General features: G+C 45.8%; 1 protein-coding gene across 1 annotated transcript in view; it reads left to right on the top strand.

Annotated features, from left to right (window-relative positions):
• Positions 1–27,429, top strand: part of PDE6C (phosphodiesterase 6C) — a 674,049-nt gene that overhangs the window by 433,261 nt on the left and 213,359 nt on the right. The window contains exon 16 of the mRNA XM_069611351.1: positions 24,946–25,046. Coding sequence (XP_069467452.1) covers positions 24,946–25,046 — 101 coding nt within the window. The remainder of the gene's footprint in view (positions 1–24,945; positions 25,047–27,429) is intronic.

Raw genomic sequence — 27,429 nt, 5'->3', positions numbered from 1 at the left:
CGAGGACCTAGTCCTGCGCTCGTGACCCTCACTGCATCACTTCCATCTTGGGCGCTGAGGAGAGGCCATTTTCACATCTTTGTTGGGCATGTTTGAACATTCTGAGAAAAACACTGTGGGTTCGCAAATAAGGGTCTGTGCGCTAGTGATCACTGATTACACTGAGGTATCGTAATACAAATTGTAGTGCAAGCAGCAGAACCACCTACGCCAGCCAGTCCACCCTGGCTGGTACTGGAAACTAATAAACTAAGAGGTGAGGTGGTTGATGCTTTAATTGAAACAGAAACAGCCGACTCGTAAAATTGAGCATCCAATTGTAGAAGGGAATTCCTTTCTACAATTGGATGCTCGATTTTATGAGTTATATATTGATACTGCCATTGTGGCGTCTACACTTCTTTGATACGGGTTGCCAGTTTCCCATTTGATTACTCGAACGCTCCATTAGCACAGTAAGCGTGTTTAAGAATACGCTATTACAATTGACTTACGTTTGCCTTGAGAACGACCTGCGTGTCGAAACACGTGTCGGCTGTTTCTGTTTCAATTAAAGCATCAACATCCTCATCATTGTGCTTTATTGTTTTGAGTGTAAAGCGCATTACCACCTCACCTCTTCCTTTACATGTTTGAACATTGCTGGCTTTTCTGTGATTCCATCGTGTGTTGTGCCTGTCTTGCTGCTGTGAGTGTCTCTTCTGTGTTGTCTCCCTCCCTTTATTTTCTGTCACCTAGGGTGGCCCCTGCCTGATGCAGCCCCCTGCAGCGGAGGGCCCCAAGGCAAAGGGCGGCTCCTTCAGTAGCAGCTCGAGTTGGGGTCTGCCGTTGTTAGTCGGGGAAGCAAGAAGCCTGCAGCCGTCAACCTTCTGCGGCTGGTAAGGTAAGTGCGGTGGGCCAGGGGGTGCAGCAATCACTGCACCCCACTAAACTGTCCCACCCCTCTAATCACTGTATTGCTCATATTGCACCTCCCTTAAGTATCTCAGTGAACTGTATTGCTCGGCCAATCTCGCCAGGAAAGTTTGCTTTCCTTTCTTACATTTCTATTTGGATTGTGACCAGACGTTTTTCCCTCTTTTTAGGAAAGTCAAATCTGGGTGTTTTTATATTGGTATTTGTGTTGTAACTAGACATTTTTGCCTCTTTTTACGAATGTCAAATCTGGGTGTTTTTACATTGCTATTTGTGTTATAACTAGGCCTCTTTCCCTCTTTTTAGGAAAGTTGATCCTAGGTGTTTTACAGTGAGTTTTCCCTTCTCTCCTGACGTCCATCCACACTGCTCCTTCCTTCCCCTGTCGTCAACTGCTGTTTGCATACTGTGTGTCTCCTTCTGTGTGAACCCTCCCCTCTGTTGCCTCCTGTGGTGCTTGGCTTTGGGCTGTGTTTCTTTCCTCCCTCATGCTCCCTTCTTGTCTCCTCACACCCTCTATGGCGCTCTCAATATCTCCCATCTTCTCAAACTGCTACTCTTATCACCCATCCTGTCCCTCTCACTAAGTCTGATAGGAAAAAGTTTAAGAGGGATATCCTGGTCTTCAACCCTGGCCTCCCTATCGCTGATACCCACATCAGCGCTTCCTCCAGACAGACCCTCACCAACATTCTCTTTGTGGTTTGCTCTCCAGACCTATCGAGCCTGCATATGGTCTTGGCTCCCTCTCCTATCTCTTCCTCTCCCATTAATGGTGGCACTCAGTGGGTCGTCTTCTTGGCCTCCTTACGCTCCTCCAAGATCATTATTAATGTCTATCCGAATGGCACTGTCTTGGTCCAGGGCCCTCAGCCCAATCTCCCTCTCTTCAATAGGTGTCTCCCACATCTTATCAAACTTCCCTCCTTCTCCCACTACTCCTACTAGCACCTCGCTGGCTCCTCCACCACCTCCTTCTTCCACTGCCTCACTGGCACCTCCCTCCTCCTCTCTGGCTACTATCACCACCTCTGTCCACTCTCAGGTCCCTCAGCCGCTTCCACTGGGTGCACCTCACACCTGTACCCCACCCCGTAAGTCTTTCAAATGTGGCAACTTGATCCAGGTTGCTACCCTCAACTCTCGCTCTGCTGTCAAACACTCTTTTGACATCTGCTACCTCCTTGAAGAACTTGATGTCCTCGCTCTTACCAAGACATGGTACTCAGCCAGCTCTTTCACAAACTTTGACACTCTCCTCCCGGATGGCTACACAATCCTCTCCAAGCCCAGAACCAACCGACCTGGAGGTGGAGTAGCTCTGATCTTTCCGGAATGGGTCCCTGCTTCGTTCATGCCTACTCAGGCCTACTCTGCCTTTGAATGCCTGGTCTGCAGACATTCTATCTCTCCTGACATCTCTCTGACTGGGGCCACCATCTACAGGCCACCTGGCTACGGAACTGGCTTCTCACTTCACCACCAAAACTCAGGACATCCTGTCCTCAATCTCCTCTTCTTCTCCATCTACTTCTCTTGACCCCCCTCTGGTTGCCTTTCCCTCTCCTCCTCCTTTCTCCTCTTTCTCTCTGAAAACACCCAACGGGGTTTCTAGACATGTGCAATCTATGAAAGTGTCATCCAAACAGGTACTCCCCTGCTCCTCCACAGCCATAAAGGACCACGTTGACACCCTCGCTACAGACTTGGCCGATTTCTGTACTCACTTGTTCGCCACTGGTTCTTTCTCCTGTCTTCTCAACCACTCAATTGTGCACCACCTGCTTAAAAAGCCTTCTGCTGATCCTACCTGCCCAGCAAATTATTGCCAGATCTCTATCACTCCTTTCCTGGGCAAACTTCTGGAAATGCTGGCCCTTTCCCAGCTTACTCTCCACACCATATCTGTTGGTTGTCTCCATGACCAGCAGTCTGGCTTCAGAGCAGCCAGAAGCACAGAAACTGCTCTCCCGTACACCTGTGAAGATCTGCTATTCAATCTTGACTACAGCCTTCCCTCTGTCCTCATCCTCCTTTACCTTTCCTCTGCTTTGACACCGTCAATCATGCCATCTTGATCAATCGGCTCCGTGAGAACTTGGGCATCATGAATCAGGCCCTGGAGTGGTTGATCTCCTTCCTCCTGGACCGACCCTCACAGGTCCAACTTGTGTCCTTTTGCTCTACAACCGCTCTCTCCGCTTGTGGTGTTTCCCAGGGCTCTAGCCTCTCACCCTGGTTTTTCAATGTCTACTTGGCCCACTTGATCTCTACCTTCTCCTCAAACTTTCAGTGTTATGCGGTTGACACTCACCTCTCTTTCAGGCTCCCCTCAACCTCCTCCACTCTCTTTCACTCAATATTTACTGTCTATCCACGATCCAGGATTGGTACGCGTCCAATGATCTCGGCCTTAAAACCAATAAAATGGCAGTCCTTCTCATTGGGACCCCTGCTCCCGCTTTCCCTCTCTCACTCTGGCCGACCTCCTTGGGCCCTCTTCCTTCGTCCTTCTGTGAGGCAAAAAACCTTGGTGTCATCTTCGACTCCACTCTCTCCTTCTCTCCTCACATCGTGGACCTTGCCAAGAAGGCCCACTACTTGCTGCACCTCCTCAGAGGTATTCTTCCTTTTCTCACTTTCCCCCAGAAGCTCACTGTCTCCAGGGCCCTGGTTCTCTCTAGGATGGACTACTGTATCAGCCTCTTTCACAATCTGCCTTCTTCTAGTCTCCGCCCTCTGCAACTAATCCAAAACAGGACTGCAAGATTTATCCTTGGCCTCAAGCCCAGGGACCGTATCTCCCCATCCCTGAAATCTCTCCACTGGCTCCCGGTGGCTGCAAGGATCAAGTTCAAGACTCTCTACATCGTCCACTACACTACACACTACATACAACTCTCCCTTCCGAAATACCTTCCTTCCTGAGCCCTTAACTCAGCTGCCTCCAACTCTCTAAGGGTTAGACGCATCTCCAAGCAGAGAGTGGGAGGTAGATCTCTCTCCTCTGCACGTGCCTGTTTCTCGAAGGGTCTCCCTCCCTCTCTCAAACTTGTGGCGGACCACCTGAAGTTCCGGACGCAGCCCAAGACCTTCCATTTCTCCTCTGCTTTGTCTCTCCCTCCCCCCCTGCTGACCTACCTGTCTGTTTCGCTGGCCGCTTGCTTGGCTACCCTCAGAGACTCACTGAGTACCTGGCACCTCCATGATCAGTCTCCCCCTGCACTGCCTTCAGGCCTACCACGCACTTAGGGGTTGTCACTGTAACCTCTACAGCCCACTGCCTCCTTGCACTTAGCCACAGCAGCGCTGGCCTAGCTGCACTGACTCAGAACAATGCTTGCACCTCTCACTTCCCCCTCCCTGGCACTTCGCGCTCATCCCCTTCACCCTGCACTGTAGTTGTCGCACTTGCACGATCTGAATGACGCAAGGCCTAGTAAGAGTGTTTGTCCTGCCCTCCCTCTGTTTTCCCACCCTTGTCTTGTCACGGCTAGAAACACTTGTGTACAGACGCATTATAAATGACATATATCATATCACAAATTACATCACTGATGACAACACATATGACATCACTTATAACAATCAATGACACCACTGGTGCAGCAGATGCCCTGCGAAAGTAAGAGAGAGGCAACATTTAAAACATGTATTGCTGCATATGGGAGGAAGGATGGCTCAGGGCCAAGGCAGCACAACACAGGTTTGAATCCCGATCCTGCACTTAAAATTGCATTTCGCTAGATGTTTTGGCCTATGACTCCTAAAATACCTCACTGGTGGCTATGCTGGGTAGGGCTAGTAGTGCAAGTTGTAATGTAAAACCTCTGGAGAGCTAAATGTTGCAGACCTCTGTTGTAATGTATTTTAAATTTCAGATTCCTATGAATAAGATACACTTTCTGCAGTTATGCTACTATGATTTCCAATGCTTGAAAACATTTTTGGACATTCAGAACAGCAGGGTATTTTGCATCTGTGCTAGAATGCACTCAATATTTTTAAATGCAGTTCGAAATGTCTCACCATGGCTGTTACATACCAGTAAGGTCAGTAAGGAGGTCATAAGTGATGTCAAAAGGGATTTCTTATATAGTGTCACCACTGATGTCTTCTAATATGTCCCAAGTGCGCTCTTGTTACCAGGGAAGTCATTTATTATATAATTTGTGATATCATCAGTGTGCTTACAGGCTCTGTAAAGGAGCACTCGTAGTTAAGGTGACATGGCTTCCAAAACCTGGTGAATTTCTGGAGATTTGTGGCATTAAATCAGCACCTTAACGTCACTTCAACTGAAGTTTTTTCACAAGGCTCTCACGATTTGCATTCCAAAAAAAAAGAAACAAGGTGCATAGATAGACATTGAGCAAAAGAGAATGAGAAAGAACGAGATTAAAAAAATAAGGCGAATGCACAGACAGACATTAGGGCTTTGGCAGCACATAATTACGGTTATTGTGATGCTGGCAGAAATTGTTCCAGAATGCATTTTACTGACTGATGTAGAGAAGCATGACTAGTGAAATATGTTATCGCCCATTTCATGGCACTCAACGAATGTAGGAATAAGTAACAAAAGTACATGCTTTTTTGTGCGTTACACAAGTGTCAAAAATAATTAATTCATGTAATTTTCACTTAAAGTTCCAATACATTTTGTTCCAATTTGTATATATCACTTGTTGGATCGCCTTCTCCCTTATAAAAAAATATTACTTGAAGAAGGGGATTTGATGAATGACACAACATTCAATAAATAATTTGATGAACTAAGCATTCGGAGGAAGGATATTTGATGAACATGTTATCAAATATCAAAGGACACCAATTGAATGAAATAATATAAAATTGATTCAATAAAATATCAAGAGTAAAAAATAAGCATCTAAAAGCAATTTCTCAATTGCAACTTAAATAATCAATTGAAGTTCAACATTGGATTTTCAAAATGAGTTCGCGACATTTCTCAAGTAGGATTCATTTTCTGAGGATGAAGGGTATCCAACAAGTAATATATACAAATTGGAAGAACATTTATTGGAATTTTGAGAGTGCATTTAAACACTTTGCTGTATTAAAGAACACTTTTCTTTTTCTATATACTCTAAGAAGGTCTACATTTTCTCTTTTATTTAAATGAATACATGATTTGTTGAGACTTCTTGTAAAGCACAGAAGCAACCATATACATTTAGTTACTTATTTAATTGTGGGAATCACAGCAGAAATTTCCAGTGAATGCAATGCAGCATTTACATATAATACTGTATCTTAAATAGTTGTGCACAAAAATAATTACAATCCTGCAACTTAAAACGATATTGATTGTAGGAATATGTTTCCCTCTATCAGGAAGCAGAGAGAAATTAGCAGAGAACATCATGGTTTAACAAACACCAAGAGTTTCCTTAGTGGCTGCTGAGCAACCTCCCCTTCAGGCCAGTAGACTTATGGGAAAGAAGAGGGTACAGAACCTTAACCATCCATTCAGGCAGAGCTACACAGGAAGGAAATAGCAGGGTTCAAAGAGGGGGAATAATGCCCTTTTAAAGGAAAAAACAGCAGTCTTATTACCAAAACTACCTCTTGGACAGGCGAGGGAATAGTGTGACTAAAGCTCGACGAGAGAGGAGCTAACAAGCGCTTCCTAAAGAATCTCGAGAAGCTAAGGAAAGCTGGAGAAGCCTGTGCAACACTGAAAACCGAGAAGATGATGCATGCTGGGGTCTGTCGTTTATTTATGAGCCCAACAAAGTTTTTACTGCCGTGCAAAAAGTTTGCCTGATGCATGCAATTTTCCCATCATTTGCAAGCTGTAGTGTTAAAAAAGTGTAAATGCTGCACGTCATTTTTATAAGGCGGATGGATTCTTATGAAATCTGCCTTGTTTTAGAAGGTGAACAGAAAAGGCGGATTCCATAGGAATTTAATGGTTTTACAACTGCATGAAAATGTAATGCTGCTCAATGTTCAAGTGGTTTTTGAACATGGTGTATAAAAAGTAGGTGGCCATTGTTGACCACTCTGTGCACCCATTCGATCACCAAAAACGAAGAAAATAAATACCCTGGGGCATGACTAAAGGTGTTAAACCTGACGTAAAACAGGTTTTACCACCTTCATTTGCACTCTGGGGACTTGGAAAATGAGGACCTATGTTAAGAAATGTGAACAGCTGAACATGCTGATCGTATACGCTCTCGTCATTCCTCAGATGTTCCCCTCGTAATAACGTATCTTCTACATTTAACAATTCTTTATACTGCAGTGTATTTCCTTCCTCCTTCAAGCATGCTACGGCTATTCCCAACTTGAAAAAAACATCTGTTGACTCTTCCATCCCACTACATTTCTGTCTTATGTCTCTCCCACACTTTATATCAAACATTCTTGAAAGATTAATTTACTCCAAGGTCTCCTCGTATCGAAATCTGCATTCTCTACTCCCTACTTTGCAATCTGGTTTCTGTTCCTTCCACTTCACGGAAACCACATTACTCCCTGTGGCGGACTCCTTCCTCTCTGTGAGCTTTACTAGGCACTCTTCTTTTCTTATTATGCTTGGACTATCTGTTGCTTTTGATACTGTTGATCACAATATTCACTCTTTACAGCTTCTGGTGCTAGGTAGTTCCTACACTGTTCACAAATTGTTTTGTTTGTGGCCTGGGCACTCCTTTTCTCCCCTTTATCAACAATTTTGGATTCCCCAATGTTTTGTCCTCGGTCCTCTTTTGTTTTCCCTGTACAAAATTCCACTTTCTGCTATTATTTCTTCATGCAACTTTTTCTACCATCTCTATGCAGATGACACTCACATTTTCTTCTCCTTTTCATCCTTTTCCAAGTCTCTCTGCATTCTACTCTTTCTGCCTGTCACCCCTCAATCCAATCTTGGATGTGCTCAAACTTTCTTCATCTTAACTCATCAAAGACTGAAATCTTGCTTTTCCGTTCATCTCAGTTTCCGTCTCCCATTGCTCCTCTCCATTAGTTTTCCCCCAACATATCTAACTCTCTCTACTTCTGCTCATTGGAATCCTTCTCCTCCTACATCCTATCTACTGCTCTCGCCTGCCACTTTCACTTAATCAGCATATATAAGGTTCGCCCCTTTCGAACTTTCAGTGCATCCAAGCTCTTAGTCTCTAGCATTATTCTCTCACATATTGACTATTGCGCCTCTGTTTTTCTTGGTCTTCCTGATTATCAACGTGCTCTTCTCTGCTGTGTTCTATACGCCTTATCTGTCGGCTCACCCATCATGATCACTCGCTCCAATGGTTATCCTTTGAGCTCTGTCTTCAATATCACTTGCTTTGTATTATTTTCAAATGTCTGTATGGCATGGCACCTCCTTATTTTTCCTCTCTCATATCCTGGTACCAACCCTCACAACCTCTACGTCCTCAATCTCTATTCCTTGTACCCGTTCCTCGTCCTAAACTTTGGAATTCTCTCCCTCTGTCTAGTCAATCTCTCACCTCATATTCCTCCTTTCATCGAAAAATCACAGTTAAATGTTTCCTTCTTTGTACTGCTGTCATTACTAATTGCCCAGATACATTTAAAAAATACATAATGAACATGTACTAGGAACTGAAACCAAGAGCCCAGCCAAGTCTGATGAAAGAGAGAGTGTTTGCATGTTTAGACACACACACTAAGATACTATATAAAGAGCCTTGAATACTTGTAGGAATATGGAAACTGATGCCAAGAGTCCAGAAAATGTGGACAGACTCAGAATGAGCAAAGTGTTGCATGTTGTGACAAGTAGTCCTATCCCCTAAAGCACAGTATCTTGAACTCCTGAAACGTTGGGAAACAAAAGTCCATGAGTCTGTAATAGAGAAGATAAGTCTACAAGAGACTTACAGAGAGACACAAAGACTTGTTAAAGAGTCGATGCAGGTTGCTGTCAAGCATGTTATGAGGCAGAAGGAGGCACATTAAATCCCTTGGATTAGATACGTAGAGACTAACAAGGTGATGGACAAAATATCCAGGCCCAGTTATAATAAAATACTTTTAATGTTGATTTACAATTATAGTCCGTCTTTATGTTGGTAGAGAAAATCTTCACAGTACCTTCATAATACAAGATTTTTCCAAAATGACGCCATGTAAAAGAGCTGGCCCAAGAAATGCAAAACAGAACGATCCTACATAGGTATACCTTACCAAATAGAAACTTCCAGACCCACATGTGCAACCACATCATACACAAGGGGCAAATAGGAAGGCACCTGCAAGTTGGGGGATCAGGGCTGTTATCTTAACATACAAGACCAACAATGTGAAAATCCTGGTCTCAATGAACATGTATTTTATGTACTACCAGAGTGAACTTTGAATGTGGCTCATCAAATGAAATACATCAACAGTACAATGGGACAATCTGGATGACACAATCAAGTTTATTAAACACATTTCAGCATTCGGGCCTTTAGTTTGAGAGAAGGACAGCAAAGAGAATGGAAAACATATGTTCAGTGTCATAATAGGTCGATGTCACATGAACAAAAGGGTAACATCACACAAGCTAAGGATACAGGACTGCATGCAGGCCTGATAAAGAGAGCGACTCTGAGAGTTTCGGGGGAAAGAGAATACCCCAGAAGGGCAGATGGAGGCTGTTCATCGGCTCCGGAACTGGAGTAAGCATGTGCTCAGGATAGTGGGGTAAAGCAGGCAGGCTCAGGAAGTTTACCACTCCAGAATCAGGAGGACGACGACAAACAGGCTTTCAAGGTGGATGGCTCACAAGCCCAGAAAGGGGCACAGCACACAGGCTCAGGAAAGGGCCCAGGGTACACACTCAGGAAAGGGACAGGGATGGGCCTAGGACGGAGACAGTGCACAGGATAAAAAAAGGGACAGAGCATAGGTCCTAGAGGTAGACAGCATATATCCCCAGGAAGAGGACAGCGCACAGGCTCAAATTAGGGGAGGGCAGTAGCCAGGCTCAGGCAGAGAACATCAGATAAGGTCTGGCAGAGGACAGTGCAAAGGATCAGAAAATGTACAGCGCCGAGACTCACAAACTGAACTGCACTCAGGCTCATAAAATGGACCGCTCACAGGCTCAGGCAGAGTAAAACACACAGGATCAGACAATGATCTGCCTACAGGCTCAAACCAAGGACAGTCTCATAAAATCATCATTGCACAAGCACAGGCAGGAAAAGACAGTACTCTGGTTTAAGGAAGGGGAACAGCACGACGCAAGTTGCACCAATTCTAGGGGAGGACGGCAGTTCACATGAAGAACACTAATTGGCCAGAAAGATTAACTTCCAGATATGGTGTTGAAGGGGCGACATTTCCAAAAGACCATATTTCCAAATGGAGAAGAAAGTTCTAAGGGGGGTGATTGTTCTGATTTCTTTTCAGATTCACGCCTTTTGTGTGGCTGTAAGCTGGGCTTCTCAGACCAGGCTTGACTTGGGGCAGAAAGGATCATGGTAGGAGAGTCAGTCGGTAGGAGAGTCAGTCGAGGGTAAACCCACAGAAGCATGCCCGGACCCTCCCACATCCCAGCCAGAGGCCTCTGCTTTTCTTGCCCTGTCATCAACTCCTACCCCTTTTGCCATGCGGCTAACTAGCAGAGAAGAAATAGGTCTGTAGCAATATGACTTCATGGCCATCTCTGGCCACAGTGACCGACTGACTCGTTACTTTTGCATCTATGGCCTTGACTGCCATTATGCCTCAACTGCATATTGTTCATCAAGTCAAGCTCATTATGCTTTGTAATGTGTCAGAAACAGATTTAAAATGAAGACTCAAAAGTCATAATGCCAGAGTAAGGGTTCAAAAATTCAGGCAAAATTTGTAAAGGATTGTACAGGGACTATAGAGCAAAACTGTGTCTTGTGGACTCATCTCACAGTGTATACGGCAGTTGCGCTTCTTAGGAAAATGTATAGGTAAGCAGAGGAGAAAAAGTGAAGCATTGGAAAGTGTCAACACAAAGGTTTGTCCACTAACACTCCTACTCATGGATGTCAGGGCTCAATAGGAACTCGGTGCCAAACAATAGCTTCAGTAACTCACAAGTTAGCACTTATTACAGCAGTAAAAGCCTCCAGCAAGACCACTGAGGCTTTGTTTTGATCCCTTGGCTTTGGTAGCTGAGACTTGAAGAGATTGCCTCTTGCAGCAGCTCAGAGATGCATGGTGGAAACTGGCAGCAGAGGGATGGAGTCCCCCTCTCGCCTAGGACACACAGAGTGGGCCTGGAGCAGAGTATGTGGGGAAGGGCTGCAAGCCCATCGCTGCAGTGGTCCTCAGTGACCCAGCTGAACAGTTTGGATAAATGGATTAACCAGATATGAAGGTGGCAATCCAAAGCCGATCCACAAGCATTCGTGGGAATATGAGGAATTCGATCATCCGCATGGGGAGAGTGCACTCGCCTGTGCTTTTTTGATTTTTTTAATAATGAAAATGAATGATGGGAGACAACCTCTGAGAAATGCTTGAGGCCATTCCGCGCACATTTCATCTGCTTACTGCACAAAATGCATTGTCACATGTAGTCTGGGAAGACACATCCTACAGACGCCGTCTTCCTGTGCCATATTCAGCTGGAATGTAACAGCCCCAGGTACATAAAAGCATCTCAAGAAGGGGGAAGGCACAGCTTCCTCCAGCATGGGCAGCCTAATTTAAATATCAAAGGCTCCATGAATCTGCATTCCTTTTGTCCTCCGGCTGGTGGCAGTGCATACTAACAAGATAATTGAAGCAAACCTTAAGGGGCTTGGTTGCCGGAATAGACAACAGGAAAGGCGGGGCTAACACCCCTTTGGTATGCAATGTGTCAACTTGAAGCTGGTTCCCACCACTCTGTATGAAAGGCAGTGAATGGCCTGTCTGGATCCAGCAGTTAATGTGGTTTGGGGGAGACATGAAGTCTGCTCCCAGCACAAATGTCCAGGGAACCCTGCACTTTAATCAAGAGTCACAGAGGGCTCAGTTAACCAGAGAGACACTTTTATCTACAACAGACAGGAAGATGGGTGAGACTTAGGTATATGTTATCATCCCTGGTCTGTCCTGTTGCAGGGCACGCTGGTCCTTACCTCATGCATAACAGAAGATTTTTGGTGTATACCTAAGATTGGTTCATTAAGGTAGGCTTAGCCTGCACCAATCACTGGGGCCCATTTGGCATTAAAAGAGGGCTGAACCGCTCACTTAGCAGATCATCTGATGACTTTGAAAGGAGTAAGAAGAAAGACTCGTTTGCACCCGAGCTGAAGGTACAGTCTACCTTACATCTTCCACCAGTGAAGGAAGGCTAGGAGTTCCTAGAGGGAAGCAGGATCCCTTCCCTAATCATCTCCCAGGGAACAGAGTGCGATACCGGACTCAGAGGGCCTGTCCAGCAGCTCCAGAACCATAACCAGCCAGCACACAGCATGTCCAGCTAGGTTCTGCCAGCAAGCTTCCTAGATGGGAAGTGCTGGAGAGTCTCTGGACAAAGGACAAGGCCGTTGTTGCCTGCAATAACTCTCCTGAGCGTTGGCCCATCTGCCTTGAAAGGACACAAGCCCTGCGAAGCTAGAAGGAGTGCCACACAAGCATCATTCAGTGTCCATCTTTTAAGGACATTTTCGAGACAGTCAAGTTCACAAACCGCATCCGGCTGCATCGCTGACTGTTGTCACACCACAGTCACCAGAGCCGTCCGAGCCGCCTTGACCAGCATTCCAGATCCACCAACCAGCACAGAGACACCGAATCTTGGCCCAAGCCACCACGCCAGACAGCCTGCAGATGTCCGTCCAGCCTTGCTTGCCGAACTGCCTGACGCCCGCAGCAGTCTCCCACCATTAACTCTGTCTCAAGGGCTGCAAAGCGCCCTGGAACAGCATTGACACTGTTGAGTACCAAGAACTTCTTCAGAACCAGGTACATTGTGGTTCTGCCCCCCCTGGTCCATCTCTGAAGGCCCCTAGAGAAAGTTACAATCCTTTGCCCCCTTGGTGCCAAAACCAAATAACCTTGAATAGTAAAACTGATTACTTTACCAACTACCCTCCTGTCAGTATCCGGAGTGCTTACCTTTTCGTTTGTGAAACTGTCTGTCCTCTGTGTTTTCCTTTACAGGGTGGGTTGTATTTTGTAGTATGCTAAAACTGTCTGTTGTAGTAATAATAAAGTAGATATGTTTATACAACCTTGACTGGACAGTCCCTTTTATCATTGGGTAATAATTGTATCTTAGCTGTGTTGCAATTAAACAACGATCTACGACCTTGTGGAGATAAGCCTACCGTTCCATTCACGTTACCAAAATTGGACAAGGAGGTCTTATAATTCACTTGGATTCCAATCTGTTCAGATTCCTTCTGGTGTACTAGTGGTGTAGAGTTGATTGATGGTTTAGAAACCGATATTCATCCCTGGACCACTGGTGCCCTGGTAGTTGATTCGCCACAGGACAAACACTGTTAGAACTCCGGCATCCATACTAATCACACTACAGGCCAAAGACCCACTGGCATGTTCCCCACACTTTCATTATTTGATCTTTCGGAGACATATTTACCTAGTGGATTTCCGTTGCAATGTGTTCTTGTTTCTGTGCATTGAGAGGCGATGAAAAGACACTACATATATTTCATGTGACCGTGTAAGGGACACACTGTCATTCCATTATGTTTGACAAACCAGCAACACAAGTTGCAGACAAGGGCATTAATTTCACAATGAATGTACACCCTGTCTATTTTACCAGTCTGGGAATAAATCTTTATTGTTACAGAAATCTGGATGACGCAGGTGAAGATACACGTGATCAGGGACAATATGTTTGTGAATACAGCACAGCAAATGTTACACTTATAACTGTTGGACCCATATGCGGGCAAACTTACATTTGTTGTGTTGGGTGAGTGCGTCATGCCCTACAGCCCTTGCCCTCCCCCTGTTATATTACACCACACATTTGGGCAAGTGTTGGCAATAAAAGGCCGTAGGTTTTTATTGTTTACAGATATGGTTATGGAACATAAACAATAAGCGCATAACATAATATATCATACTTTTGGGCACCGGGTCCTGAGGTTACCCCCTCTGGCCCGTTCCACCTTTCTTGTCCCACGACTTGTGGACACCGTACAGTGTCCGGATTTTCTTTGCGTTCTTCTCACCTTTTTCTAGGGTGGGTGGGTTTGTGGAAAAGAAAAAAGAGCAGGAAGATGCTGAGTACACAGTGAACTTCCTTTAGGGTGCTTGGGTCCCTGTGCAGGGTCCACAAACAGCTTGTGATTCTGACCTGAAAGCAGCTCATATTTTGGACCTGGGAAGGCCCAGGTCTTTGAAGTACTTCTGCAGGGGCTGTGAACCAGCCCCCAGGCCAGCCTTGCAGCTGACAGCTTAGGTCCCCTCGGGAGGGGGCTCTCCTTGTATTATTGCCTGCCTTGGTGTTCGGCTGCCCGCCTCCCCCATGGGTGCACGGCACCCATTTGTCTCTGTGGAAGGGTGAGGTATTTTTATTACCTCACCCTTCATGCGCTTTGAAGCGCCAGAGTCTGCTGTCTCCCTTATCAGAATGGAGGAGAGGGGAGCTGGCCCTGTGTGTGGGCTGCTGCCCCTCTCCTGAGCTTGCCGCCATGTGGCAACAGTTACCCAGCCTCGCCTGGGGAGGCCCGTCGGCGTTGCTCATAACTGTTGGACCCATATGAGGGCAAACTTACATTTGTTGTGTTGGGGCGAGTGCCTCATGCCCTACAGCCCTTGCCCTCCCCCTGAAATATTACACCACACATTTGGTCAAGTGTTGGCAATAAAAGGCTGTAGGTTTTTATTGTTTACAGATATGGTTATGGAACATAAACAATAAGCGCATAACATAATATATTGTACTTTTGGGCACCGGGTCCTGAGGTTACCCCCTCTGGCCCCGTGTCGCCACACACAGGTAGGTTTTCGGCTGCCTGTGTTCCCCCAAATGTTAGGTTATTTGCAGCCTCTGGTGGCTAAAGTATCAGTGATTTCTCTATACAATTGCTCCATGCCGTGCCCGGACAGGTGGGTGCCATCCTTGTGAAACAGATCGGGGTCCCCTAGTGTTATGGCCGGGTGTTTTATAAACCGCAAACCCCTGGCTATACAGAATGTTTCAAGCCCTCTGTTCAATTTCCTCCTGGAGTTGTCTATAGATTTATAGCAGGTGGCCCCCTCCCATATTTTCCTGGGCAGGATTGCCGAAAAATACATTTCTGTGTCCCTCCAATTGTGCGAGATGCCTGATAGTGAGGCACATATTTCCTTGTATAAAACTTTTCTACCCATGCTTACTAGGTCATTGCCCCCCAGGTGAATTATCGAAAATTCGGGCGAGTTTCTGTAAGCGACTAGGTCGGCTAACTTGTCATGGATGTCCGTCCAGCGGAGGCCTCTGTAGCCACACCATGACGCAATTGTGTTCCTGTAGGCTGGGCCATTTTTTTTGTTTTCTTCAGCCCACCGCCCTGTCCTGAACACATGAGTGCCCAATTATCCAGGCTGGGGTGCGCCCTGCTCCGCAGGTTTTTCTGTAGAGGAGGAAAATGGGTTGTGGATGGGAGGGGAGGGGTATCAGGAAAAGAGGGGGGTTGAAAAAGAAACTAAGTTAGTTCTGGTCTGATGTATCTTTTGTAACAATCAGATTTCCATCCCCCTATTCTCTTTACTTGCTGAGCGCCCAACCCTCCTTGCCAAGCTGAGGTTGCTGCCCCAATCCTAAAGGAGTGGGTGCCGAACTCCGTCGGATTCCACCCTGATCTGGTGATTGCTTTCCTCAGCACCCCTTTAAATTGGTAGTGACTTAATGCTGAGTTATCTCTGTGGATTAGGAATCCCCCCCCCCACTTTGGGCCGTTGTGCGTAGTAGAGGTTAGTGATGCACACTGGGCAGTTTGGGGCATCATTAATGCAGCAAATGTTAATGACCCTTTTGGCCCCTGTTTTTGATCGTTGTATTTCTATGTTGATGCTGTCCCTTCTTACCCTGGTTTCCATGATGCCTAACCCATTGTTGGCTTTGGTGCTGGAAGCTTTTAGCTCTCCCACCCTAAACGCCCCAAAGTATGCGAGAAAAAACGCTGTTTTAAATAATAGCACTTCATATGGGTGCGAGCATATGCTTTCTAATAGGCTTGCTATTTTGACTAGTTTATGGAAATCGAGTGGGTGGAGAGTATCAACCTGCGGCCCTTCTATCTTGCCCCAACCCTTCATTGCATATGAAATTAGCGTGCTTTGTGTGGGGTCAGCGTCGCCCTGTAGTTTTGAAAAATAAGATATCGCCACCAAAAGTCTCTTCGCCCAATCTTTTTTAAAACCCTGATTGTGAGCCCACTTTAGAAATATCTCTATATCTTTTATTGTTATTAACTCTACATGTTTTAGACCTGTGGCGTTAAACACCGTTTGCAAGCACTTACTGTACTGGGCTGTAGTGCTGCTTGCCAATGCCTTCTCTGCCAGCAGGGTTCATGTTGTCTGTGGGCAGCATGCTGCTGACACCCGTTTTTGAGGTGCATGTTTGTTGATTTGCATCACGGCTTTCGCCCCCAGGCGCAGACGTTGATGCATTTCTGTCTACCTTCCCATTAATGCCCAGCAGTCCTCTGGGATTGGTGTCATCTCTTCCAGGGCGTGTGGCGCTAGCTCCCGGAATCTTGTCCACTGAAAGCGAGATAAACCATCTGCAATGTTAATATCTCCCTCCAGCAATGTGCTTTGCTTTAACACAAATGTTTTCAAGCAGCATGACCGCAGTGATGGCTCGTAACACTGTGGGCACCAGGTGGCATTTGGTAGTCCTTTTATTTATGATTCCTACCACTGCCATGTAGTCACACCATACCATGAGTTCTGTGTTTGCCAACTGCCTGCCCCATATATGTAAGGTCAGCCAGATGGGAAATATTTCTAACAGAGTGATGTTTTTCACCTATCCTGCTGTGTGCCATGCCTCGGGCCAATGTCCAGCCACCCATTCCGTGTCTAGTATGACCCCAAACCCCTTGCTTCCTGCTGCATCTGTAAAGAGGACCCTTTTCGCCCCAGTGTTCAATGGCGTGCGCCAAAGTGTGGTCCCGTTGAAATTTGTGAGGAAATTTCCCCAGACTTTAAGGTCCTCCTTCACTTCTTTGCCCAGCCTGATGTGCAGGTGGGGTTTGGTGCATGCCTTGGTTTTAAACTCCAGGCTCCTGGAAAATACATTCCCCTGCGGAATGATCCTGGCCGCAAAATTGAGACTGCCTGCTAGTGATTGTAATTCCCTTACTGTGCCCTTGTTCTTTGTGCTTAGTTCTTGGATTTTGTCCAAAAGTTCTGCTACTTTCGCTTTTGGGATTCTGCATAGGCCTTCTGAAGAGTCTATCTCATCCCCAGAAAGATAATGTTTGTGGATGGCCTAGTTGTCTTCTCCGCTGCCAATGGGATGCCCCATTGTGTGGCCATCTTTTCCAACTTGGTTAGAGCCCTACTGCATTCATCTGAATCTGTTGGGCCCATCATCATAAAATCGTCCAGGTAGTGTACTACTCTGACCCCTGATACTTGTTTCTGAAACGCCTATTGAAAAAACAAGCTGAATTGCTCAAAAAGCGGGCAGGATACTGCGCAACCCATGGGAAGGCATCTGTCCATATACAATTTCCCATCAAAAGTAAACCCTAGCCATTGCTGTGAACTTGGGGGACTGGTAGTAACCTAAACGTGGATTCAATGTCCAGTTTTGCCATAAGGGCTTCCCTGCTGCAGTCTTGTATTAATCTTAACGCCTCCTGAAAATGTGTGTAGGTAACTGCGGATTCAGTGTGCAGGATGCCGTCATTGAGCGAGCAGCCCCTGGGGTATGACAAATGGTGTATTAGCCTCATTTTACCAGGTTCCTTTTTAGGTACCAGGCCCAGTTGTGACACTAGGCAGTTTAAAAAAGGCATTGTATTCCATGGGCCTGCCACCCTCCCCAGCGCAGTTCTTTCTCAATTTTCCCTCTCACCACTATAGGGTTGTTCCTGGCTGAGACCACATTTTTTGGGATTTTATTGGACCATACACCGTTAAACGGGATAACAAAGCCTTCCTTGAAACCCTGTTTGATCGCTGAGCTGACTTCTTTGTCAGGATAATTCAATAATGCTTTGCTAACATTTTTTGGATTTATGGGGGTTCTGCCGGGTTCCAGAACTGTAGGCAGTGTTTCACTACTGTTCTTCCTTTTTGGTGGCTTTGGATGGCAATCTGGTGCAGTTGCTTGCCTGGTGTTCCCCGTTGCAGTTGGAGCAGCTGTGCTTATACCAGCACTCCTTGCCCCATGTGCACTGATTTTTATCATAATTCCGGCATGGAATACTGGCTTTTGTGGTGTGCTGAGGTTTGCTTTGTACCCAGGCATTTGACCTAGCCACTCATGGATGGTGTTTCCGAAAGGACTGTTCTCCTTTCCTTTGCCTATCAGTCTCCCAACCTCTGTGCCCCCCTTGTGGGTTTCTATTTGACCTCCCGGTTGTTTGGGCAACCTCCTCGTCAGATGGAGGCTCGGCATTTAACGTGCACAGGTCATTCTGTACTTCATCCCATTCAATGGCTGGTCTTTCTGACATACTCCTTCTGAATCTTATGTCGTACGCCAGCCAACCTTTCCCTTTGTGGGCGAGTTTTACTTCTCTTATTTGGTCCATATAGGCCCATAGTTTTATCCCATCTCCGGGGAATTCGCAGTTGTCCCAGTTCTGCTCTACGTGAGCATTCCTGGCTATGGATTTCTCCTCAATCTTTTTGGGATCCCTGAATGCATCCCTGCCCTTCCGTTGAGCCTCGATGAGCGAGAATATCTCAATGAATTCCTTTACCCAAATGGCCTCTTTAATTGTTATGTTGATGTTCCATGCCAGGGACTTCTTGTACCTATTCAGGATTTCTGTTTCAAAGGATCTTAGTTTTAATTCTAATTGGGCGCTACTGAATATCATAATATCCGAGTTGGTGCTACTGTTTGGTTTATGGGCCCTCTGCTGTTTGATGTGTGGCTTGCTCACGCCTGTAGCGGCCCTACCTGTTCTGACCCTGTCGGTTCCGCCACCGGTGCTGGTGGTACTACAGGTGTAGCCGCTGGTGTTGGTGGGGAGTGGGGTTGTCGCCACTGCTGTTGTTGGTGCTGTGGGTGTCCCAGGATTTATAAATATTGTAGTTTCCAACGGTGTGCTTTGGCCGTTCCCCCTTCCGGCTCCTTGCGAGCCTGTTATTTGCCCTTAATGTCTAGCATCATCTGTTGCATCTCTTTCATATTTGCACATAAATTTGACAATATACGGTTTCTGTTACTTTTATCAGAGCCGTCCTGACCCTTGGTTTTCTTTGTTGGGGTGAGGGACTGCCTCTATCCCCTGGTGGCTGTAGCAACCCCACCTTTGGCAGCCCGTATAAATGTTCTCTGACCCAGTCCCATCCGTAATGCTCCGCTGCCTCTTCTGCCGCACGCAGGTGTAGGGATTTGGGTTTTAGTGGCAAACTGGTTGGCTCCTGTGGTTTTCTCTTGGGTGCCATGTTACCTTTATGGGAAAAGATAAAATACTGCTTGTTACCTCCAAGCTGTGCTTTGCGGTGTGTCCCGCTCTCTCGGGCCCTGGACACCCAAATGTGACAGCCTAAAAATATACGTGGCTCTTGTGGTAAGTACCCAGACCTAAAGCCTGTTGCTACCCGTGTTGCAGTAGCTGATGTGTTGTGTCCTTCAGCCGGACTCTGGCCATGCCATGCCATCTTTGCCAGCTTGACCCAAAAATACCCCCAGTTGAAGTATAGTGCCAAATGACTTCCGGTTCTGGCGTAAAATAGTGCTTGTTTTGGCTATTCTTGGTCTGTTTACCTAAGCACCATGCCGCTTCCTGGCCTTCTAGAAAGCCTTTGCCTAGTGTTGGCTTGCTTTCAAGTGAAACGTGTGTTTTAATCAAAATGCATTAGTCCACCTTCTTCAGCAGGACTTTATTACCAGAGAACGTGTTTTGCGCCAGAAAAAGCATTTGTCCGCAATCCCAACAAACATCTCTGACCCCTGTGGTTGTTTTCCTCTTTGTAGGTTAACTAAATTCCCCTCGCGCTCCTGGAAGCTTGTTACCCTTGATTCAGTACATGTCTTGAACATTCTCTATCTCATAAATGTTCAGGCTGTATTTTCCCCCTGTGGTGTAGCTAACACTGCTGCTTTGTGTTGACTTGCTTCCAATTTCGGAAGCGTCGTTTTGTAATTGTTTTTGCCGCTTGTGCCGCGCCCCGTGGGTTGGAAACCCTGGCACCGCGGATGACGTACTTGAATTAACGTTGTAAAGTCGCCGCCGGCGCCGGGTGCCCTCGCAGCCACTGTCTTCTCTCCTGGGCAGCTGACACGCTGATTGTCAGCTTGCACGGGCCCCACCTTACTGTTGCCAACGGTCACTGTCCCTGTGGGTGCAGCAAAAGCTCCGCCAGGAGCAAAAGGGTTTCCTCCTTCTCCGCTGCCCTCGCTGAGGCGGATGCTTGAACAGGACAATGTTCAAAATCAGCGGGGGACAGACAAAATGATACTGCGCATGCGGCGAACGTGTGAGCTGCTCCAGAAGCAATGCTGAGTGCACGGCAAACACCCAAACAGGTAAAGAGAAAGAAAAAAGAGAAGGCAGACGCTGAGTACATAGCAAACTTCCTTTAGGGTGCCTGGGTCCCCGTGCAGGGTCCACAAACAGCTTGTGATTATTCTTAGCTGAAAGCAGCTCATATATTGGACCTGGGAAGGCCCAGGTTTTTGAAGTACTTCTGTGGGGGGCTGTGAACCAGCCCCAAGGCCAGCCTTGCAGCTGACAGCTTAAGCCCCCCTCGGGGGAGGGGGAGATCTCCTTCTATTATTCCCTGCCTGGGTGTTCAGCTGTCCGCCTCCCCCATGGGTGCACGGCACCCATTTGTCTCTGTGGAAGGGTGAGGTATTTTTATTACCTCACCCTTCCTGAGCTTTGAAGCGCCAGATACTGCTGTCTCCCTTATCAGCTTGGAGGAGAGGGGAGCTGGCCCTGTGTGTGGGCTGCTGCCCCTCTCCTGAGCTTGCCGCCATGCAGCAACAGTTACCCAGCCTCGCCTGGGGAGACCCGTCGGCGTTGCTCATAAGCATGCATGTTGAGCAGTCTCAGGTCTGACATTCATCACTTTGGAAACAGTTATCCATCTTTAGCCAGGATTTCATTAACTAGGTTGTGAATTTGAGAGGAACAGAATGCCCCCTAGACCTGGAGGATTTACACAGCATGGACTTGTTCTACACTCATAATTCAGCCAATGTTTATGCGTGTATGTTTGTTTGTGTGACCTTGTAAAGCGTGTCCAATGCATCTACTGAATTTAGTTATCCAAAGAAGGAATATTTAGGACTTAAAACATTGGCCCACCTCAGTATGCTATTTATAGTTAGGCCAATAAAAAGTATTAAGACTTGGAATATCACTGTTTTTTTTAATGAATGCCAAAAAAAATACATTTTGAAAGCATATTTACATAGCTGCAGTGAGCTAGAAGGCCATGGCGGGCTGAAAAGTATATATTCCCTTTGCTGTCAATAAATGCTTGAAAAGTATGCAGCTGCGGCATGCTAATAGCCTATATGGGCAGTTTATCCAGGCACCGTCTGGTCTCTGCATTTACCTCAGCTTAATAGTGCCAATGCCAATAGTACTGCTAATAATACTTAATAGTAAAGCCAGAGTTTTCCCGGTGTTTTTGCAAAAACAGACTATTTTGCTTTTTTTTAAATGGATGCTTTGCCATTTGTTTTTAAAGTGGCACATTTTACTGTATTTTTGGCGACCATAAAATTGATATAAGCTGTGGACTTTATAGCACTTCAGTCGGATCCCTTCCGCTTCTAAGCACTGGAAAAACAGGTACAATAAATACCCTATTTGATGGTAGTCCTTTTATCCAGCTTGGGAAGATGTGGAGCTGCATTGGCCCTGATGGTGGACTCGACCTTCCAAGGAGAGGCCTGCCTTGCGTCAGAGGTGAGCAGTAGCCTTCCTTACAAGCGATTGTCAGGCCCACTCACATTTATAAAGTTTCGCATGCCATCTTTGTCACCTACTTTGCTTCGGGGGGGTGGTGGGGGGGGGGCTGGCATTCGCCGTTCCAGCCAGCTGACGACAAGCAAGTGCCAAAGCCAAGGGAAGTCAAGAGTACTCGTGATTTTTCCAGGAAAGGTTTGAAACAGGGTTATTTCAATCCGAACTTTAAGAGACTCCATGACAACCAGGGATGACTACAGCTGGCCATACGGCAGTCTCAGCAAAAGGAAATTCAGGTCATTTTCCGTGTGTGCCAAAAGCTCTCGGATTCCGTGGTATTTCGGTGCTTGAGGAGAGCAGATTTATCATTGCAGGGCTAGCCGTGGACCAAGTAGTCTGGCCATTTGCATACCTGTTGCCAAGGGGCGGAGGGGCTCTAGGACATGGCATGCAGAGATTAAGCGATTCGCTCAAGGTCGCACCATCTGTTCAAGTGTGCAAACCACAATTTGAACCCAGGATGCTGTTGCGTTCATGTTGGCCTCCCTTTACTGAAATCCCACGCCTCAAGGCCCTGCACCCCAATCCCAAGAACACACAGGGACAACTCTCCAACCTTCTTTATTTCCTTCTACAGACGAAGTGTCCCGGGCTATACTAGCCCCTCCTCTTCCTCCCTTCCTGCCCTTGTTCCTCCCTCCCTCCTCGTCCCTAAGGTGGTTCTCTGCTTAAGGTGGGCTGGCCCTCTCTCATGGCACAACAGACGCCCTGGGGAAAAGTTTCCAACGGATACATTTGTCTGCATCTGTGGTACAAAAGATGCAATGTAGGATTTTCCTCTTGCACTTAAATGGACTGGTTCTCACGTCTCTTCGCAACAGAGCTCACTTAATTTTACAATGAAGCACTGCAGAACACGTTTGCTCCCCTTGGATACGAACATGTATCCTGCTGGGTGAAAAGTATTTCCCATCCCATTCAAAAGGACAGTGAGTAAGGATTTGACACCTCTCTCCAGAGCGCCTTGCTGGGGCCTTCATGGCACAAATGATATTTCTCCTCCAATAAGGTAAGTAAGTCAAAGCACAGCTGGAGAAACTCCTGCATGGGAACCATTCCGTAGAGCAGTTTATTTGGCCACTGGTTTGCACATGTTTAATTGGTTGGTGTTTCACCCTAAGGCAGTCAAGTTAACTCAGATGTGGAACCTTTGCTCTTTGTGTTTAATGGGACACTGCATCAGAGCCACACTTCACCGAGATGTCCAACAAGGCAGAAATATGTCTGTGGTTACTGGTGCTCTTCTTCACAGAAGAATTGCCTATCATTTTGGTCCTGGAGTGCTTCATGTATAGAACCAGGCTGATCTGCAAATAGATTTTTTCTCTTAAGGTACAGTAAGCTAAAATGTGGTTGTAGACCCTCTTTTGAGGAGGAGACAAGCCCTAGAACGGGCTATTTAGCCATGTTTGTTCCGATGTATTTACAAATGTTGACAGAAACAGTTTACTTGTGCCTCATGCCCAGCGAAAGCATACACACTCAGGGTTCGCCCCTGTCTCACTGGGATAAGGAGAACGAAGGCAGAGTGGGGAAGATCATCGCTGCCCTTCTCCCATCCAACAACGCCATGTTCATTCTCAATAGTGAAAAGAGGGTGTCACACATTTTGTTAAATGTGGAAACGCTTACAGTTTTCTACACTGCAACAACAAATAAACAACACATAAGTCGCACCAACAGCACACGACGACTCACATCAATCCGATATTCACACCCAAACTCAGCGCACAGTGAAAACCCAACTGAAGCTGCCAGCAGGACATCACCTTCCTCACTTTCCTACTCCCTCTTCACCCGACTAATCCCACCCTGCCTTCTTATTTGCAGATCCGCCTGAGCACCTGGGGATCAATTCCGTTGGTGACGGTGCGCAGTACACATACCTTTAACATTAACATTAACATAAGTCATTAAGGTAAATGCAGATGTGGATCTCTTGCTCACTGTGCATAGAAAGGTGTTACATGATGCCACTAATGACACCCAACTATCCTAGTCATGTGCATTGATTGCTGCATGTGTCACTCAGCAACTGAGTAACACATGCTATTCTCATAACTTTGAACCCGGGAAGACACACAAAAGGGGCACCCAACCAGCCGTAACGTTTCTGCTTGTCAATCTTAGGGCCTTAAAAACGCCTTCATTGGCCGACAAGAAAAAGTTGAAATGTATCTGTGCTGAACTGGTGTAACCTCTTTCTATTAACTCTTACCCGTTTGTGTAAATAGCTTATTCTGATAGTTTATCAAGAACCTAGAATGTAGAAGGTGTAGGGATGTAAGTAGTAGAGACAGCGTACTCACCCTCTTTTACTTCATATGAGTATCCCAAATATCACCTTCATAGCATTGTTCAGATTTTTCAAATTTCATGCAAACACCTTCGGCTTCATTAGAGTTTGGCGGTAAATTGTAAAGGTGGCAAATTCTGAATTTGGGCCTAGAGTGGAGGATTTGCATCCAGGAAAATCCTGGAGGTTAATCCTCCAAGTCACAGCCAGAGAATCGGCAGAATTACTGCAGCGGAAATTCCACCATGGTAATTTCGACAAAAAAAGCCAAATTGAGTCCAATGGACTCAAATTAAATGGGGAATTACACCGCCACCGCCACCTGTAATCCGGCGGAAATTCCGCCGGGCCAAGTGGCAATAACAGTAATTAGTTTGGGCGGTATTCCGGCAGATTTACTGCCGAGATACTGTTATCTTTTCATTAACCATATGTATGCCATTTTATACTATTTACTACTGAATGATCAAACTCACCTGTCAGTTCGTATTACTTCTGCAACGTGCTAGCAATGATCACATCCAACAAAGTGATCATGAAGGTTGTCTAATTTTATGCACCTCTTTGAGATTTTACGGTTGTTTTTTGTTGTTGTCAGGCAATGATTGATTATCTTCACTTTCCATCTTGCAGAGTTTGAATATCTTCCAGAATCTAAACAAACGTCAGTTTGAAAACGTTCTACGTATATTTGAAGTTGCAATTATAGCCACCGACTTGGCTTTGTATTTCAAGTAAGTATATGACATGTTCACCTTCCATTAACTAAAAGTATGTGACTTTTCGCACTTGCCTCGTGAAAGGATTTTTATGAAAGCAAATGATTTGCTGTGTTTGGAAATTAAAAAAAAAAAAGTTCTTCAAAATCTTTAAACCTAGCTCCTGGAATCCTTATCTTTTATTTTGCCACTCTACTTGACTGAGGCCACACTTTATGGCAGGCAAGCAGTCATCTGCGTTTTAGCCCTCAAGGGCCGCTGGGTAGTTCGCTAAGAGTATACAAGATAGTTGAATATTAGATTATTACTATTATTGATATTATTATGTCATTTATTGAGCACAAACCTATCTTCAAGAGGCAACCAAGTGCTTTACAGAGGTATACAAAAATGCAGATACACAACGGAGCGCTTTATAGGGGTATACAACAGCACAGATGCATAACAGAGGTCTTTTCAGAGGCAACGACAGAAAAAATACACCGCGGGGGGCAGAGGCGTAGACAGGGTAGTGCCTGAGCGAGCAGCTCTGTGGGCATTTACAGATGCTAATGTCGCTGCGGTGGGCCCAACTACATTAACTTCAGGTCCCACTAGTTAGACAATCCTGGCTATGCCTCTGGCGGGGGTAGGATACAGAGGGGCGCAGAGGAGGGCTGCAGCTGTACAGGGTTGCGGGTAGGAGAGGAGAGGACTGAATCTAGCTAGTTAGGTGGGGGGCGACGTGTGTCCTGGCTTCTGGAGGTGTGCTGTCTGCCAGAGATGCTGAGTTTCTCCATAAAATAGCTAGGTGACTTGAGGGTGACTGCCTTATAGATGATGCAGCAAGACTTGAAGGGGTTGCGCATGTGCAGTGGGAGCCAGTGAAGGTCAATGAGGGCCGGGGTGATGTGGTCGTATTTGTGTAGACCCTAGATGGTACCAACTTCTTTTGAATAAATACATTTATGTTTTTTTTCATGCATCTGCATATTTTCTACTGAACACTCAAACAAATGAATCGCCTCTAAGTACAATCCCAAGTCAAGGTGGATGGGCGACAAGCTGGCCAGTTTGGGTCAGAATGGATGCAAAAGGCCCTTTTCATCAACTTTTTTATTTCGGTCAATAACCAGGACAGTACAAAACAGTAAAAAAAAAGTAACTAAAATATATAGCAATTACATACATCATTCCTGATTAAATCCAATACTCCAATATGATTACAGCAATTTATAAATACCATAATATTGTAATTAAAATCAAATATCCCTGTGGACAATAACATTTCCTTAACGACGTTTACTAGAGATATTCTCTCTCCTCCAGCATGCCTTGCCCAAATATCTCGAGATGCAAACATTATCAGTAGTATTTGCCAATGTACATATTTCTTCAGCATTGAACAGAGCAGATACCCCGATTTTTTCAGGCAGGTTTTTTTTAAGTTTTCATGCGAATATCAGCGTTCAAGGGACACTGGAAGAGGAAGTGCTGCATCGTTTCAGTGACCACAGGTCAAAATGGGCAACAAGCAGGAACAGTTTCATCCCACCTCGCCATAACATTCGCAATCAGTAACGTACCCAGGCGGAGCTTAAATAATAGTGCTCTCTGGGTAAGATTTATAATCAGGCGAAGGTACCCTTCCGGTGAACTACTTTGATTAATTAGCAAATAGGCATATCAAGTTACTAACTTCAGGCACTTAACTATACAATTTCTCATACTAGGTTCAGAATAGGCATCCAATACTTTCTGTCTGCTGTTTTTGGAGATACTCTCGGAATTAACCCAGTAGTGCCCTAGATTTAACACAGCCAACACAGCGTTAATATTTTGTAGCCATGGAATAGATAGAGCCTTCAGGTATTTTTAGGATATCTTTTAATGCTAGTATATACTTATGGTGGGTGTCACTAAAGCAGATGCGTAGCCAAAAAGGTAAAGGCTTCAAAGCAACCTGTTCACTTATGGCCCTGAGACCCAGTTCTAGCTGTAGTGGGATGTTCGGTGTGTTTTTTGGGAGCCACAGTAAACGTTTTAGGAAGTTATTCTCCATAAATTGCGTTTTGCAGTGCCCCCACAGCTCAGCACCATATGTATAGGATGATATTGCCTGAGCTCTATAGATTTCGATTGCAGGAATTAGGTTGTTATCGCCAAAAGTTTTAGAACATCTTAAGATACCCTTACACTTTCTCCAAAAAGAAACACTGGCTTTATCTATATGTGCTGCCCATTTACAATCCATTTACAATCTCCAGACATTCTAATCCCTAAATAATCAAAGTATGGCACCTCCTCAATATGTGTATACAATTGATACATGTAAACTGTCCCACCGGTTTGCCACATCTCAATGTTTTAGATTTTTCTCTATTAACTCCTCTATTCATTTTGAGACCATGCCGATTGC

This window comes from Ambystoma mexicanum, chromosome 8, assembly GCF_040938575.1.
Source record: "Ambystoma mexicanum isolate Mex_15411 chromosome 8, UKY_AmexF1_1, whole genome shotgun sequence".
In the NCBI taxonomy this organism is placed as follows: Eukaryota; Metazoa; Chordata; class Amphibia; order Caudata; family Ambystomatidae; genus Ambystoma; species Ambystoma mexicanum.
Note: the sequence above shows the minus strand (reverse complement) of the source record. Positions and strands in the feature narration are given on the sequence as shown.